At 44.5% G+C, this 15,938-nt stretch overlaps 1 protein-coding gene across 7 annotated transcripts in view; it reads left to right on the forward strand.

Annotated features, from left to right (window-relative positions):
• Positions 1–15,938, forward strand: part of KCNAB1 (potassium voltage-gated channel subfamily A regulatory beta subunit 1) — a 362,126-nt gene that overhangs the window by 245,596 nt on the left and 100,592 nt on the right. For all 7 annotated transcript variants that reach the window (XM_072727225.1, XM_026006130.2, XM_026006136.2 and 4 more), the window contains one exon: positions 9,499–9,542. In XM_072727225.1, coding sequence (XP_072583326.1) covers positions 9,499–9,542 — 44 coding nt within the window. The remainder of the gene's footprint in view (positions 1–9,498; positions 9,543–15,938) is intronic.

Raw genomic sequence — 15,938 nt, forward strand, 5'->3', positions numbered from 1 at the left:
CCCACCCCCACCGCACTGCAGGTCCCACCCTGGACCCCATCGCACCCCTGCACCGCACCCTGCACCCCCTGTACCCCACCCCCACCACACTGCACCACACCCTTGCACCCCACTGCACTCCACCCCTGCACCCCACCGCATCCTGCACCCCACCACCCCCTCGCACCCCACCATACCCCTGCACCTCACCCTGTACCCCACTGCACCCCTGCTCTGCACCCTGCACCCCACCGCACCCCTGCACTGTGCCTGCCAGGCTGGCGTTGGCCTGCAGAGCCTCCACAGCCAGCAGGCAGGACGGGCCAAGAGTGGCCATCACTGCACACCGACTCTGCAGGGCTGGGGGTCGGGGTCCCATGGGCATAGACACGGCTCTCTCCAGAGGGACAGGCTGGATTCTTGGACCCTCCATGGGGGACGCAGGAGGCAACGAGCGCTCGGGGCCGACAGCACCCACCCTGGATTCCACGCACACCGAGTGGGACCCTGGCGCGGTGAGCTGGGCCCCAGGTCCCATGGGGTCGGCGACTTGGCTTAGAGTGAACCCTTCACCCACAGCAGGTAGAACTGAGGAGCCAGGCTCCTGCCTCCCCTGCTCTTGGGCTTCATGTTGCCTGGAAGGCCGCGCAGCCCTCCTTGGTGATGTGATGCCCAGGAACGCTTTGCTCCATCCCGTGGAACCTCCTAGAAAATAAATCACCACCACTGGGTGAAGACAACTTTGGAACCTTTCAATTTTTCTCCTCTTAGTTTGGAAAATGGCAAGTATATGAATGATATTTTCATACCAAAGTGTGATGACTGTCACGAGGAGAGATCCTGGACAAAATTTGGAAGGGGCAAAGTGTGTTCTCCCCTTTGGGGGGCCTGCTTCCTTCCTGAAGCCTCCCCTCACCCCCTGCTCTCCGCCTTCCATCTCTCTCAGGTATTTAGTGCTTTACTTCTTGATCAACCCTTCAAATCTCCCCAAAGTGAGGTGGGGAAGAAGGTTCGAACCTCTTTCACACTAAGGTATAAACAACTGGCAGGAGTTTACAGCCAGGCCTTTCCTGGGGCAAAGGAGAAGGGGCAGCGGAGAGTGCCCGGGAGCCCCCGGTAAAGCCGTGGGACCAACATGGCACAACACTGAGACAAGAGACTAGCTTGAAGATTTAGGAAGAAATGTCATAGTAAAACAAGCACAAATATGTGACACAGAATTTGAAATGGTTGAAGGAATGAATCACATTAAAGTGAATTGTTACACAAGAAATGTTGTGCAGGACTCTAGCCACCTGTTGCCAAGACCCCCAAGTCGCAAGCCTGGCAAATCCTGTCCTCCCGCTTCTCCCCCAACGGGTAGGCACAGCATCTCTGCGGGTGGGCAGATGAGGCCTGTAATGCAAAACGCCAGAGTCGAGGATTTCTATCCAAGCGGAGAGAACACAGGCAGTGGGCCTGAATTTGGAAGTAAAATCCAGTAAGATCCTAAGGAATATTTTTTAACTTACTAAAATTAAATAAATAGAGATACTAGAACATCAACTCTTTCAACAACATTATACACATTTGAAATAGGAGCAGTGGGGTTTGGCACATTTAATTTTGCTTTCAAATATTTTTCAGGAATGTCTTTGCTCCTGGTTTGAAAGAGATGCTTGCAAACTCACATTAATTTGTGGCAGATCAATGCCCAAAGGCATTCGTAAACAACCTTTATCTTTTATCTGCATCCAAGATTCTTGATGCATAGACCCCTCCAGCAGTCCGGTGAAGCCTACAGATTCTTCAGAAAAAGAGCTTTTAAGTACATAATCATAAAATACATGGGATTCCAATTAAATTGAAATACAGTTCAAAATCTCTAAAATCCAAATTTGTAGCCTGGTAAAACACCATTTCTTAATTAATCAAATAACAAGCTCTAATGAGAGGTTAAATACCACAATTTTCAAGGATGATGAGTGTAAGTGGTGAATGCAAATAATTTTTTGAGCTCTCTGAAGCAACTGTGATGTGACACAGAAATGCCTGTAGTTTCTACTGGGGGCAAAGTCACAGGCAATGTGAGTACTTCTATAGTTTCTTGCCTATGTTCATAATTGTAGGAGATGCTAAGTTTCAGTAAGAAAAAGAGAACTGTTTTTTTTCCACTCCAAGTTCATGAACTCCAAATTATATGTCCCTGAGATAAAAGTTTCGAGATTCTTCTGACTTGAAACTCTGAGTTCTTGCTTTCCAGCTATTCGGATCTGTTGGGTTCTTGAGACAGTAAAAACAGTAACTTTTATTCAAGCAATAACTAGGCCTGGGTGAGCATTTCTCAGTCCCCCCTGCCTGCCCCGCCCCCCTTCCCAGAACACCTAAGGTGCTGCAGCCCTACCCACACAACCTTCGGAATCATCTCCATTCCCTCACCCCTGGTGATCCCACGAGAACCGTTCAAAATTCCTCAGCTTCACATGACTTTTCCAAACTGCCTTTGCCAACAAAGTGCCACCTTCTCTTTTGTCTCCCTTATCTATCTTTATCCCCGGCTTCCCACTTTTCTAATGATTCTAGCGAAATGACTCACGATTTGCATATAATAGATTCAAGGATGGTTGCCGTGTCTAAGCACAACGTCTAAGCACAAAGGGGTTCATAAGGTCGGGGAAGCGGGTCTTGCAAGTCAGAGGTGGTTGCCTACCAGCTCAGCACTAGAACCAGAACTGCACCAGAGTCTGTGCTGGAGGCACCACTTTTCCTAGGAAATAAGGGCAAAAGGCAACTGGCGTTTATTGAACACTGAAACAGGCTGGTGCTGGCGCAGCATTTATATTTTCTCACTTAATCACCAAAAATAAAAAGGTAGTAGGCTATTAATATCTGCACATATGACTGAGGACAGAGGCCTAAAAAGGCTAAGTAACCTGCACAAGGTCATGGGCAGCTAGTAAGCCTCATTCTGCGCCTCTCCCCTGGGGCTTCCAGCCTGACTCCCTCCTCCCAGCGCTGCTGAAGTGACAGCTTCGGGTGCACAGCAGTCCCCTCCTGGCCTAACAGGAAAAGGCCTTTCTCCATCCTCCAGGGAACAGATGTCTCTGCAGCCTTCAACACTGTGGGCCACTCAGGCCCTACTGAAGCCAGCTCCACCGTGGGCTTCCACATCAACGCTTTGCCTCTCTACACCTCCGCCAGTCCTCAGTCTCCCTTGTCAACCCACTTGCTCTCCACCACCTGTAATGATGGAGTTTCTCAAGGCTGGGCCTTGGGCCTCTTCTCTGACCGCTCTCTCCCTTGGCAGCTGGCCCCAGCCCTGGGCACCTATTAACTTCCGTATCCAGAGCTCCTTCTCCCTACTCTGAGCTGCAGGCGACTAGCTTGGGTGCACATCTCGTGCATATCTCTTTGCCCAGTTGCCCAAAGGTCAGTCAAACCCCTCTCTTTCCTGAACAAACCCTACTTCAGTGAAAAGCACCCCTCTTCGCCTAGCTGTCCGAATCAGAAATCTGAGAATGGCCCGTGACTTCTCCTTCTCTTTCACCCTTACATCTAATCCAACACCAAGGCCTCTAGATTTTGCCTGCTAAGAGTATCTGGAATCATCTCCATTCTCCTATCTCTGCCGAATTGGAACTCGAGGTACCGTCAGTTCTCATCAGGATTAACAAGGTAGCCTCCTAGTTCCTCTTCTTGCTTTCCTTTTAACCCATTTCTTAAGTTTTTCAGTGGTTTTCTGTAACTTCTTCATATTAAGGCCAAAATCATTAACATAATCCAACCTGTAAGATCCTGTTGGATCTTCCTCCTGTGACCCCCACCAGCCACCCGGAGTCACTCTGCTCTCGTTTCTACTGCCTTGTACTTCTTTTGATTCTTCAATTATCTGTGCTTCTTCCAGCCTCTGAACATTTGCACGTGTTGTTCACTCTGATTAAAATGCGAATCCCTATTCTTTTCACTAATTCACTTTCTAGTCCTCCTTTGGATCTCAGGTTAAACACTGCTTCCCTAGAAAAGCTTTGCCTAACCATCCAGATCAGGTCAGCTTCTCCAACATCCCAATTTTATACTCTGGGCAGAGTGTCCTTTTATTTAGTGTTACAATCAAATGATTCACTATTTAACATGTTTCCCCTTCTCTTATGTAAGCTCCATGAGAACAACAGCTATCTGCTACGCAGCCCACTCCCACCCCTAAAACAAGGCCTGGTGTATAGTTGAAACTTGGTATATCACTATTGAACTAATTAATTATAGGGAACTCTGTTTTGCTCTACTTCTCTAGACTTTTCTAAAATCTACGGGTCATCAGGTGATTTTGTATGTTCAGTGAAAATAAGAATCTGGTTAGAATTTACAACTGACAAAAGACTTAAACCATTAAATCAAAGATTCTGATAGAATCCCATTCCACTTTGTCGCTACTTAAGGGAAAGTACGAATGAAACACAGTTTCATGTGCCACTCATCAGTGTCTGTTATCAAAATGCATGGAGGGCTACATCATTTTTGTGCCTGGTGGTTTCCAAATGAGTCATCATTCACTTATCAACAGTGATGAATGGTGCCCTCCTCCTAAGAAAGTGTTATTACCATTTGTAGTCACCTTCATGACAGTCAAAACGTGTGTTCTTATACAACCATCAAAACCAGCTGACTGACAGATGAACATGCCTTCAGTCTAGATTTTTCAAAAAAGGTTAAATATCATTAAAAAAAAACATTCCATACCCTAGATTTGGTAACTTTCAGGTGAGGCACCACAGAGGAGCAGAGTGTGATTTAGAGGGATCACTAAGACCAGTCCAACAGATGAGACAGCAGGTGACAAAATGACCTGAGCACATGAAAACAGATCAAGCTGAACTCGTGCTTTGAGTCCTGCCCCTTGTCCCAGGCATTATGCGGCTTTTTTGGTCAAATGCAAGGTGCGTATTTTAGCTAGCTACTCCTCTTTCCTGAGCAGCTTACAACTGTGAATAATATCTAAGACACACCTATTCAGGAGCAAACAGTTTAAGACAAGACATTTGGGCTGCTGCTTTCTGCTTTTAGCATCTGTGATTTGTAAAGGAACTGCAAGCCTCAGAGCGGCTTGCAATTCGGTGCCTGACACTTGATTTCAGTCTTCGCCACTCCATTATTGCCTTAAAAAAGAGCCTGTGATGGATGCTTTACAAAATGACACTAGGAATTATATTTAATGCCTCTGTCATAGAACTAACCGTTGGCCTAAAATAAATTCAGCCATGTATTCACAGAGGGGCAGTTCTGCCTATAGGGGAAAAAAAGAGAGATACAGCCTTGGTGTCCTCAGAAGCTGTATCCGTTTCCCAGATAACTCTTTATTGAAGCTTTGACTTAAGATTTAGGGTTTCCAAAATTTGACTGACAAAGCTAAGTGTCCTGTGCCCCCATATTGATGTCATTCATTTCTAATATTAGCAGCAGAGCGGCCCAGGTTCACCTGGGAAAGAGGAGCTTTTATTTTGAGTTGAACAGGAGCAGATACTAAAAATGAACACAGTGAGACTTCCTTCTGGCATATCTGACACAGATAAAATAGGTAAACCAGTGCAGTGAGACTATTTTGAATCCAAAGGGAGAGGAATCCAATCTAATTCGAAATTTGATGTGCTTACAGAATTTTTATGTAGCCTCAATTGTGTGAATGCTGAGGAATTAAGAAACAAAATGAAATTCCATAAAGTTGTTTTGTTGCACAAGGATCATGAAGTAGTCATGAAAATTCCATGTGTGGGATGAAGAAGGTTCCAAGGCATCTGTTATAGCCTAGCATGATATGTAAACTTGGCCATTATTCAGTGTTATAATCACACAAACAAGCTTTTGATGGTATAGTTTGTACTCACCAGATCGAATATGTCCAGCATTTGGGCTTCTGTTATCCAGTAGAGCTTAAACGGGTTGGGATGGCTAGACAGTCACCACATCTCCATTGACTGTTGCGGAGACATGGACAGAGGCAGGAGGAGGCGGATGCCCCACTGGTAACCACAGAAATTGTGTTGGAATTCTACGAGGTGAATTGGAGGGAGCTAGTTCCTCCCACCTTCTACGTCTGCAGAGAAAGAAGCATCATCACGTGTTGAGAATGTCCTACAGGGTAGGAGTCTCACGGAGACTCACCCGTGGACAAAGTAAAGGCAATGGACTTAGAGACCGGATGTGGCTCATGACAGAAAATGCCTCTCACTTTGAAAACAACCAACTGGGTTTGGCAACTGTTCCTTCTAGAGGGTGGAGATATTGAGATAGGGGGAAAATAAAAGTCCCAGGGCTCAATGAGGGATCTATCACCTCTGTATCAATATTTGTCCTACTGGAACTGTTCATAGAGCACAAAATCTTCTAAGGCTTTCATTCTGGAAAAGCTGGCCTGAGTGTTTAAACATCCGTGGCAGCTAAATGGGCCGCATTTAGTACTTGCTACTTTGCAGTTTGTTTTTGCTGACAATTCTCCAGTTTCTCAAGTTTGATCTTCCAAATCCATAGCTGAGTGATCATTATCTTCCTGAGTCATTGTCATAAGGAAAACAGGGCAGGTCTCCCCACCTTGGTGCTGGGACATTGCTTGGTAAGGACCCAGTGACAGAACCTTGCCCTATTTGATTTGGCTATAAAAATGTCTTGCTCTGCAGTTTTCTGCACTCCCTGTTCTCAAAATCATGGGACGAAACCCTGAGTTCTTTTTTAATCCCCCTCCATGAGGGGGTTGCCACGTAGTGACACAAATACAGGTCTGAGGTAGGTCTGCATGTTTTCCCAAAGATTTCCAAGGGAGGACATACCCCCACTGTGTTGTAATTACATGGTTGCTTTTCTGTGCCCCTGAGAATTAGATAGATGGAGGTAGAGAACCATAATGGGTCCCTCCCTCTGTATCCCCGTGAGCTGCACGTTGCCTAGAATGTGGAAGCCTCTCAGTAAGCCTTAACTGATGCATTGATATCGAGTATCTCTGCCTGGAACACTATTGCTCACATATATAGGGGTGACCCTTGAACAACATGAGTCTGAGGGGCACAGACCCCCTGTGCAGTTGAAAATCCACGTATAACTTTTGAGTCCCCCTAGAACTTAACTACTAATAGCCTCTTGTTGACTGGAAGCCTAACTGATAACATAGTAAACACAAATTTTTTATATCATATGCATTATATGCTGTATCCTTGCAGTAAAGCAAGCTAAAAAACTATTAAAATCATAAAGAAGAGAAAATACAATTATAGTACCACACTGGTGTTCACGTTGGCAGCACATATATATATAGTACCACACTGTATTTATTTTTTAAAAATCCACATGTAGGAGACCCATGCAGTTCAAATCTGTGTTGTTCAAGGGTCAACTGTACTTATTTTTTTATATTTATTTTATATTTATGTATTTATTTACTTTTTTTTATTTTGTTGTCTTTTTTTCTTCTTCTTCCCACTATATAGCTTTTGTTCTAGATTATTGTCCTTTAAAATCAGTAGACTTTTAAAATCAGTAGACTTTTAAAATCAGTAGACTTTTAAAATCAGTAGACTTTTATTTTTATTTATTTATTCATGAGAGACACAGAGAGGCAGAGGGGCAGGTTCCCCCCAGGGAGCCTGATGTGGGACTCAATCTCGGAATCCCGGGATCATGACCTGAGCCAAAGGCAGATCCTCAACCACTGAGCCACCCAGGGTGCCTCTAAAATCGGTAGACTTTGAAACTAAAAGAAAAATCTTCAGATTTTATATCCTGTGGTTTTTGAGAATAATTTCTTATGCAAATTATTTTCATGGGAGAAGGCTATAATTATTTTTCTTCTATTTAATAGTTCAAAATATTTTTCACAAACTCCTTTATGCAATAGTTTCCTTCCAGGTGGACTTCCCCACTTCAAATGGGAAAATGTAGCACTATGTCTGTGAGAGGCGGATCAGAGTTAGAAAGCACCCAAAATAATTCTGCTTTGCATTTGCCTGCTGTGCAACACCTTAACATACATTATCATGTTCCAGTCCCATGGACGTGATGCTAGATGAATGGCCCAGGCCTTATAGCTCATCTTACTAGTGAAGAGATTGAACCCAGAGGAAGGGTTTGTGCTGTTTTGCCTGGGATAGAAGTGTGTGTATTGGAGGGGAGATTATGTTCTTATAAGAGCATCCGATCAGAGAGTAAGGGATGTACTTTTCCTGCCATGTTTCAATTATTTAAGCTTCACCTCTCACATTAGACCCCTACAAAATTCTACAAGGGATTCTCTCTCTGAGATTTTGGTCTCTTCCCTCACAGCTCTTAGGCTGGTGGTGGTGGGAAGACGGGGTGGGTGTGGGTCTCCACGGAATACCCTACAATGTAGCCTAGAGTGCCTAGTTCTCTCCCTACTTAGAGAGTGAAAATACATTTCCTCTTCTCGATAAGCTTTTGAGGGTGAAAAGCAAAGGGATCGATGAGAAGAAAAAATCATTTAAAAAGGACTATCTGACCTTCTTGTAGCAACGTTATGTAGTCTTTTATAAAAAATAATATGACAGTCCCCAACTTCTCATGGTTTGACTTCAAGTCTTTTGACTTTGTGATGGTGTGAAAACCATGTGCATTCAGTAGAAACCATACTTCAAACTTTAAATTTGGATCTTTTTCTGGGCTAGTGATATATGGTAGGACACTCTCTCGTGATGTTGGGCAGGAGGCCACAGCTCCCAGGCAGTCCCACAAACAGGAAGGTCAACAGTCAATATACTTACAGTGACTCTAGACCCATCCAACCATTTGGTTTTTTTGTTTGTTTGTTTGACTTTCAGTATAGTAGTCAGTAAATTACATGAAATCTTCAACATCTTATTGTAAAATAGGCTTTTGTTAGATGATTTTGCCCATTTGTAGGCTAACAGAAGTGTTCTGAGCACGTTCAAGGTAGGCTAATCTATGATGTTTGATGGTTAGGTGAATTAAGTGTATTTTCAACCTAGGATATTTTCAACTTAGGATGGGTTTCTCAGGACATAACCCCATTGTATGTCAAGGAATATCTGTAATATAGGTAAAACAGCCTAAAGGGTCATTTTGAATTTGTTCTTATGATAATCCCCAACCATCAGTAATAATATTCTACTTTAGAAGTCAGTTTGTTACTCAGCCAACAAATATTTATTAAGGGTCCACTGTGTGTCAGGCTCTATGGATGAATAACGAATGACTATTTGGTGAATAAGATACTGATTTTGCCCTCAAGGAACTCACATTCTAGAAAGAGAAGAAAATAAATTTGTAAACAAATTAGTAAAGATCATTCAAAGCTGAAAAGCTGCATCTCATGGGGGTATTTTCATTTTGTGCTGAGCCTGAGCACATTTTGAGCCTCCTAACACCCAAATGGAGATGAAAGACTCTTCCACAGATGTGCACCTGCAGCTCTACCATGACTCTAGCCAAAACAATGTCAAAAGTGCAATATAGTACTCATAGCTAAATGTTTATAGTTTCATATGAGAAAGTCATAACCACGTTTCTTTATTTTTATTCTAGGAATCTTGGAAAATCAGGACTCAGAGTTTCTTGTTTGGGTCTTGGTAAGTACCAGGGGATCATGTGGGGGTGGACTGGGAGGTCAGAGACTGGGGGGAACACCAAGGGAGTGTTTGGGGTTAGGCTGAGACCCAGTAGGGTGAAGAGAGTCTTCCTGACCCACTTCTCCTTCTGAGCCTTTCCTGTCCAACACAGACTTCTCCCTCTCTAAGCCCAAAGAGCCACTGTGCTCATGATGCCTTATGCGGCCCACCAAACAGAAATAAATCCAACATTAAGGCATACCTTAGAGGAAATTTATGTTTTATTCATGTGTAGAAATGCAAAGAACCTCACTCTATGCATCTTACAGTCACCTGTAGCTTTATCTGAATTTTTTTCTATCCTTATTTTCCCTTGGCTGAATTTACTCACTTATTTTTCTACACTGTTGTGTATTTTATGTACTTTTTATATACTTTTATAATGTACCTTAAATACTCTCGGGACAAAATAATATGTATATAAATTATATATAACATATCATTTATAAATATATATAATATTATTTATAATATAAATATTTATAAATATATAAATTTATATATAAATAATATACATAAATTATTTCCCCCAGAAAATGTAAATATTTCAAGAAGACTAAGTAGAGATGGCAATGGTAACAGCATGACGATGAGTCTGAAACGGTAAAATCTGAGTGTGAGACTTGAGGAGGTGTAAGGCTTCCAGATCTTCCCCAGATATGGGGAAGAGCAGCCTTGGTGTTTGGACCCTTCAACACCATGAGAATTCCTGTAACCTAAGAAAGTCTAGACCATGTTGGTAGCTGAGGTAATGATGAGAAGTGGTCAGATTATGGCTCTATTTTAAAGGTAGAGCCTGGCAGGTTCTTTGATTCTGTGTGTAAGGGAGGCCAAAAGAGGCAAAGCTGTTGGGGGGAGGGTTGCCTTAACAGCAGAAAGGATGGAATTGCCAGTAAATGAGATGCAGAAGAAGGAAGAAAGATTAGGAAGGGGGAGATGAGATTGATTTGTGGATGTATTAAGTTTCAGAGACTTGTTAGATATCCAAGACAAAAAGGTCAAATAGGTAATGGATAGGTGAGTCTAGACTTTAGAAGAGAGATGCAGGCTAGGTCCATGATCACTTGAGAGTCCTCAACATGTAGATGCTGTTTAAGCCACAAGACTGGATGAGCATTATGGGAGCGAGTATAGATAAAAAACAGGAGTGCATGGTCTCAGACCTGGCAAATCCAACATTCAGAAATCAGGAAAATGAGCAAGAACCAATAAAGAAGACTGAGAAGAAGCAGTCAGTGTGCTAGGCGGAGAAGCAGGAGAATGTGGAGTCCTAGAATCCAGGTGAAGAAAGTATTTAATAGGAAGATGGAATGACCAACCCTATTAAATGCAGCTCATAGGTCAAGCAAGATAAGGATCAAGAATTGATCATAGAGCAGCAGGGAGGTCACTGATCACTTTGAAAAAATCAGTTTTGAGGGGCGAAGAGTTCATGCATGATTAGAGTGGGCTCAAGAGAGCACATTGGGTTCAAGAGAATAGCTGGTGGCTACTCTTTAGATGACTACTTCTGTGAAAGGAAGAAGAGAATGAAGGGGCAGCTAGATAGGCAGGCACAGTCAGAGAGGGTGTTTTACACATGGAAGAAATGACAGCATATCTATACATCTGCTGATGAGGAAATCCTTTTGAGAGAGGGGAAAAAACGATGTAGGAGAAGACAGAAAAATACCTAGAATGATTTCCTCGAGGACACAAGAAGACAGTAGCATGAAAGCCGCCAGGGTACATGGGCTTCGAGCTGTTAGGTGGTGGGATCTCATAGAAGTTCTCTTCTCTTGCTTCTGTATTCTGGGTGGAAATCAGAAGCAAGGTCATCAGCTGTTAGTGAGGATGGGAAGAAAGTGCTGAAAGCTGGATGAGAAAGAGGACATCCAGGAGAGCAGAAGAGTAAACAGTCCGAGGGATGCATCACAGTAGCCAGACAGCCATTCTGGATCTGCTCGAGATTCGTGCTAATAAATTGAAAGTAAGGCCAACTCCATAGCTGGGTGTTTTCCCTCCAGCCATGCTCAGCTGTGCAGATGGGACTTTTCAAGGGCATATGATGGAAACGAGAAGCCAAGAAACTGAGAGTTCAGGGAAAGAGGGGATTGTAGTGGTGGGCCTCAGAGTTTAAACTGAGCAAAGAGGAAAATGATGACCAGAGCCAGGAAAATGAGCCGTGAGTAAAATGAGGAGTTCGAGGGGCAGTGGCAAATGGAGAGGCTTGATGAATGGTGCAAGCAGAGGGACCGAAGGATTGTTGGAACGAGAGCAGTAGAGACAATAAATTTGAAGGATGGAAAGTGGAAGTTAGCAAAGGGAATACCTGAGGTTATGGGCGTTCGGTGTTGGGTAGTGACAAATCTAAGGTGTGTCCCTTAGAAGAAGGTAGCTGAGGTTGTGTTGAAGACAAGATCAGTTGAGAGGAGGAGGCCAAGAAACTGAGTCACTGAAATCACTAAAAAGTATGACAAAACTAATATTGAAGGGGCACCTGGGGCGGCTCAGTCAGTTGAGTGGCTAACTCTTGATCTCGGCTCATGATCTCAGGATCCTGGGATTGAGCCCACATGGGCTCCGCACTCAGCAGGGAGTCTGCTTCTCCCTCTTCCTCTGCCCCTCCCCCTGCTCATGCTTGCTCTCTCTTGCTCTCTCTCTCATATAAATAAAATCTTTTAAAAAGGCCTAATACTGAAGAGAGAGACAGTGAGCCAGAGCTAAAATTTTCAAAGCATGAGAGAGAATGAGTAGGGGGTGGTTAAATGACTGTAACATGGGGGCCTGGGGATGCGGGAGTCAGAGCAGTGGGCAGGCCCTGGGGAGGATGCAGGAGGAGGACTTCTTGGCTCCAGTTGAATGAAAGTGTGGCGACCAGGGAAGGGACAGTAGTGAATGAATAAAAGGTAGCAGCAACTAATTCTGCCTCCTTTCACTGTATTTCAAAGATACGGAAGGCTATTGATGCCCAAGTTTTTCTGATTCTCTCTAACGATATAATTTGGGAGGTGAGGGTGGTCTTCGTTCACCATAAGTCTAAGGGAATTTGACATTTGCTTAATTTAGGACTCTGGTCTTGTTACCATTTACCTGTATTTGAAAGACTGTGGAAGTTCATTATCAGAGATAGTCTGGCCTTAGTTTTTTCGAGAATGTGCTGTATGGCAAATAATTATTCACAATTTATTATTGCAAGAAATTACCTACAAATATAAATTAAGAAACAGAGTACAGGCAGCTGAGTGGTATAGTTGGTTAAGCGTCGGACTCTCGGTTTCAGCTCAGGTCGTGATCTCAGTTGTGAGATCCAGCCCTGATTGGGCTCCATGCTCAGTGCAGTCTGCCTGAGGTTCTCTCTCCCTCTGCCCCTTCACTTATGCTCTCTGTCTAAAATAAATAAATAAATCCTAAACATTTTTTAAAGAAATAGAGTAATTTATGAAAATTAAGAAATATAGTGAAAAACCATAGTATCTATGGCAGAAAATAATTTACTCAAAAGTATATAGAAAACTCAGGTAAAACTATAAACCTTAAAACTAAAAACTTCAGGTGTCTATGAAGTCCCGCATGTAAATGAGTCTCCAGAGGTCGGACTGTGGTCTTTTAAAAATCCAGTGTTTGCTGTTAAGTATTTTGGTGAACCTTGAAACGAAACTTTGATTCAGAGGTAGCAAGTCCTGATGTGACCTTCACATTTTTCTGGGAGCCTGAACGCTTGTGATGAGACATTGTGTGAAAAATAGGAAGAAACAAAGAAAATTCATGGGGTTGGCTGACTTCATTCAAAACCGGTAACAAAGCTTGGTTGCATAAGCATCTTTTGAGAACTTTTCTGAGCTGCCTCTGCAAGCCAGAGGAAACAAAACACATGATAGGAAGGAAGGATGCACCAGCCTTAGATCACCCGGCAGGCTCTGCGGACCTCGGCTCTCACATCCAGGTGGAGCCCTGTGTACTGCTGCGGGCTTAGGATGTCCGCTCAGTCATTGCCCACGTTCAACTGAGGATTTGGAAATTAAGTTTTAAGTGCACCAAGCAGTCACACCACTACAGATGTCTTTTATTGAAATGCTTGGAAAAAAAAAAATATTCGAGAGGTCAGAGCTAAAGCTAACAGTCCTGACTTTCTGCCCTACCAGACCAGGACAGACTGAGAATTTCCTGCCCTGCCAAGTTTCCTTTTGCTAAACTAAGAGCATGTGTAAATGGGAGCAGAGAGGTGGAAACACTTGAGGATAAACCGAAGATACTTCTGAAGGAACACGGCTCTGCCAACTAGCAGAAGGGGAGGGAGAAACTAGGTGGCCAAGAGCCCCTGGGGGTTGCTGTGGCTGGCCTGGGTTGGAAGTACCCTGGCTACTGCCAGCAAGCCCCGAAGTCCAAGAAACTTATGGGAAAGCAGCAAATCCACGAAAGAGTGACAAAACCCTCGACTGGGATGTGGGATCATCTGAGACGGGAAGAGTAGTGTTTCTGTATTCAACCCTTTGTCCCTTGATTCGTTCAGAGCGAGTGTCTAGGAAGCCAGGCGTTTCGTTGGTTGCAGGGGAAACTGAGGTGAAAGCAGCCAGGATTCTGCTCTCACACTGTCCACGGAGTTGAGGGGTTAGGCATGTGGATGTGGAAACAGACACCAGAACGGAGACTACGGGGGGGACCAAGCTTGAGGAATGTCTCCTGAAGATCTCAGGACAACCTCACAGGGCAGGTGCCGCGGGAGCCCAGAGACCCGACGGGAGTCATCAGATGGAGAAAGAGGGTGAAGGATTCACTTGAGACCGAGGCAGCACCGTGAGGGAGACCCCAAGGAGCAGGAGGTGCCTGGGGCGTCCCGGGGTCTGTGTACAACACTGTGAACGCAGGGTGTCGAGGAGCCGCGGGGCCCGCGCCCGGGAGGAGAGTAGGCCCGACTGGGAGAGCCCCCTGTTGTGCAGCTGACGTGTTTAGCTCACATCCGTGATTTCTCTCAGGCTCCTGCACGCTGGAAGGTCCCAGGCCCACGGGGTCGCTTGTGGGGGTGGGGGGTATTGTAGACCGGGCTCACCTGCTTCACACCAGCGCCTCCCTTCCACCGCCGCAGGTTCTCTCAGAGGAGCTCGACTTTTTCTAAACACGAATGTAAATATGAAGGTTTTAAGTGTGTATTTTAATGTCAAATTTTATTTTATTTTTTTTTAATTTTTTATTTATTTATGATAGTCACAGAGAGAGAGAGAGAGGCAGAGACACAGGCAGAGGGAGAAGCAGGCTCCATGCACCGGGAGCCCGATGTGGGATTCGATCCCGGGTCTCCAGGATCGCGCCCCGGGCCAAAGGCAGGCGCCAAACCGCTGCGCCACCCAGGGATCCCTAATGTCAAATTTTAAAGTAAATTTACATTTTTAATGCAAATGTATTTCTTTTTTTTTTAAGATTTATTTATTTATTCATGAGAGAGAGAAAGAGAGAGAGAGGCGGAGACCCAGGCAGAGGGAGAAGCAGGCTCCACGCAGGGAGCCCGATGTGGGGCTCGATCCCGGGACCCCAGGACCAGGCCCTGGGCTGCAGGCAGGAGCTAACCAGCTGGGCCCCCCCCCCGGGCCCGCAAGTATATTTCTTTTTTTTTATTTATTTATTTATTATTTATTTTTTTTTTTAAGATTTTTTTTTAAATTTTTATTTATTTATGATAGTCACAGAGAGAGAGAGAGAGAGGCAGAGACACAGGCAGAGGGAGAAGCAGGCTCCATGTACCGGGAGCCCGATGTGGGATTCGATCCCGGGTCTCCAGGATCGCGCCCTGGGCCAAAGGCAGGCGCCAAACCGCTGCGCCACCCAGGGATCCCTCTTTTTTTTTTTTTAATTAATTTTTATTGGTGTTCAATTTACCAACATACAGAAAAACACCCAGTGCTCATCCCGTCAAGTGTCCACCTCAGTGCCCGTCACCCATTCCCCTCCAACACCCGCCCTCCTCCCCCCTTCCACCACCCCTAGTTCGTTTCCCCGAGTTAGGAGTCTTTATGTTCTGTCTCCCTTCCTGATATTTCCCAACATTTCTTCTCCCTTCCTTTATATTCCCTTTCACTATTATTTATATTCCCCAAATGAATGAGAACATACACTGTTTGTCCTTCTCCGATTGACTTATTTCAGTCAGCATCATACCCTCCAGTTCCATCCACGTTGAAGCAAATGGTGGGTATTTGTCGTTTCTAATTGCTGAGTAATATTCCATTGTATACATAGACCACATCTTCTTTATCCATCATCTTTCGATGGACACCGAGGCTCCTTCCACAGTTTGGCTATTGTGGCCATTGCTGATAGAAACATCGGGGTGCAGGTGTCCCGACGTTTCATTGCATCTGAATCTTTGGGGTAAATCCCCAA

This window comes from Vulpes vulpes, chromosome 11, assembly GCF_048418805.1.
Source record: "Vulpes vulpes isolate BD-2025 chromosome 11, VulVul3, whole genome shotgun sequence".
NCBI lineage: Eukaryota > Metazoa > Chordata > Mammalia > Carnivora > Canidae > Vulpes > Vulpes vulpes.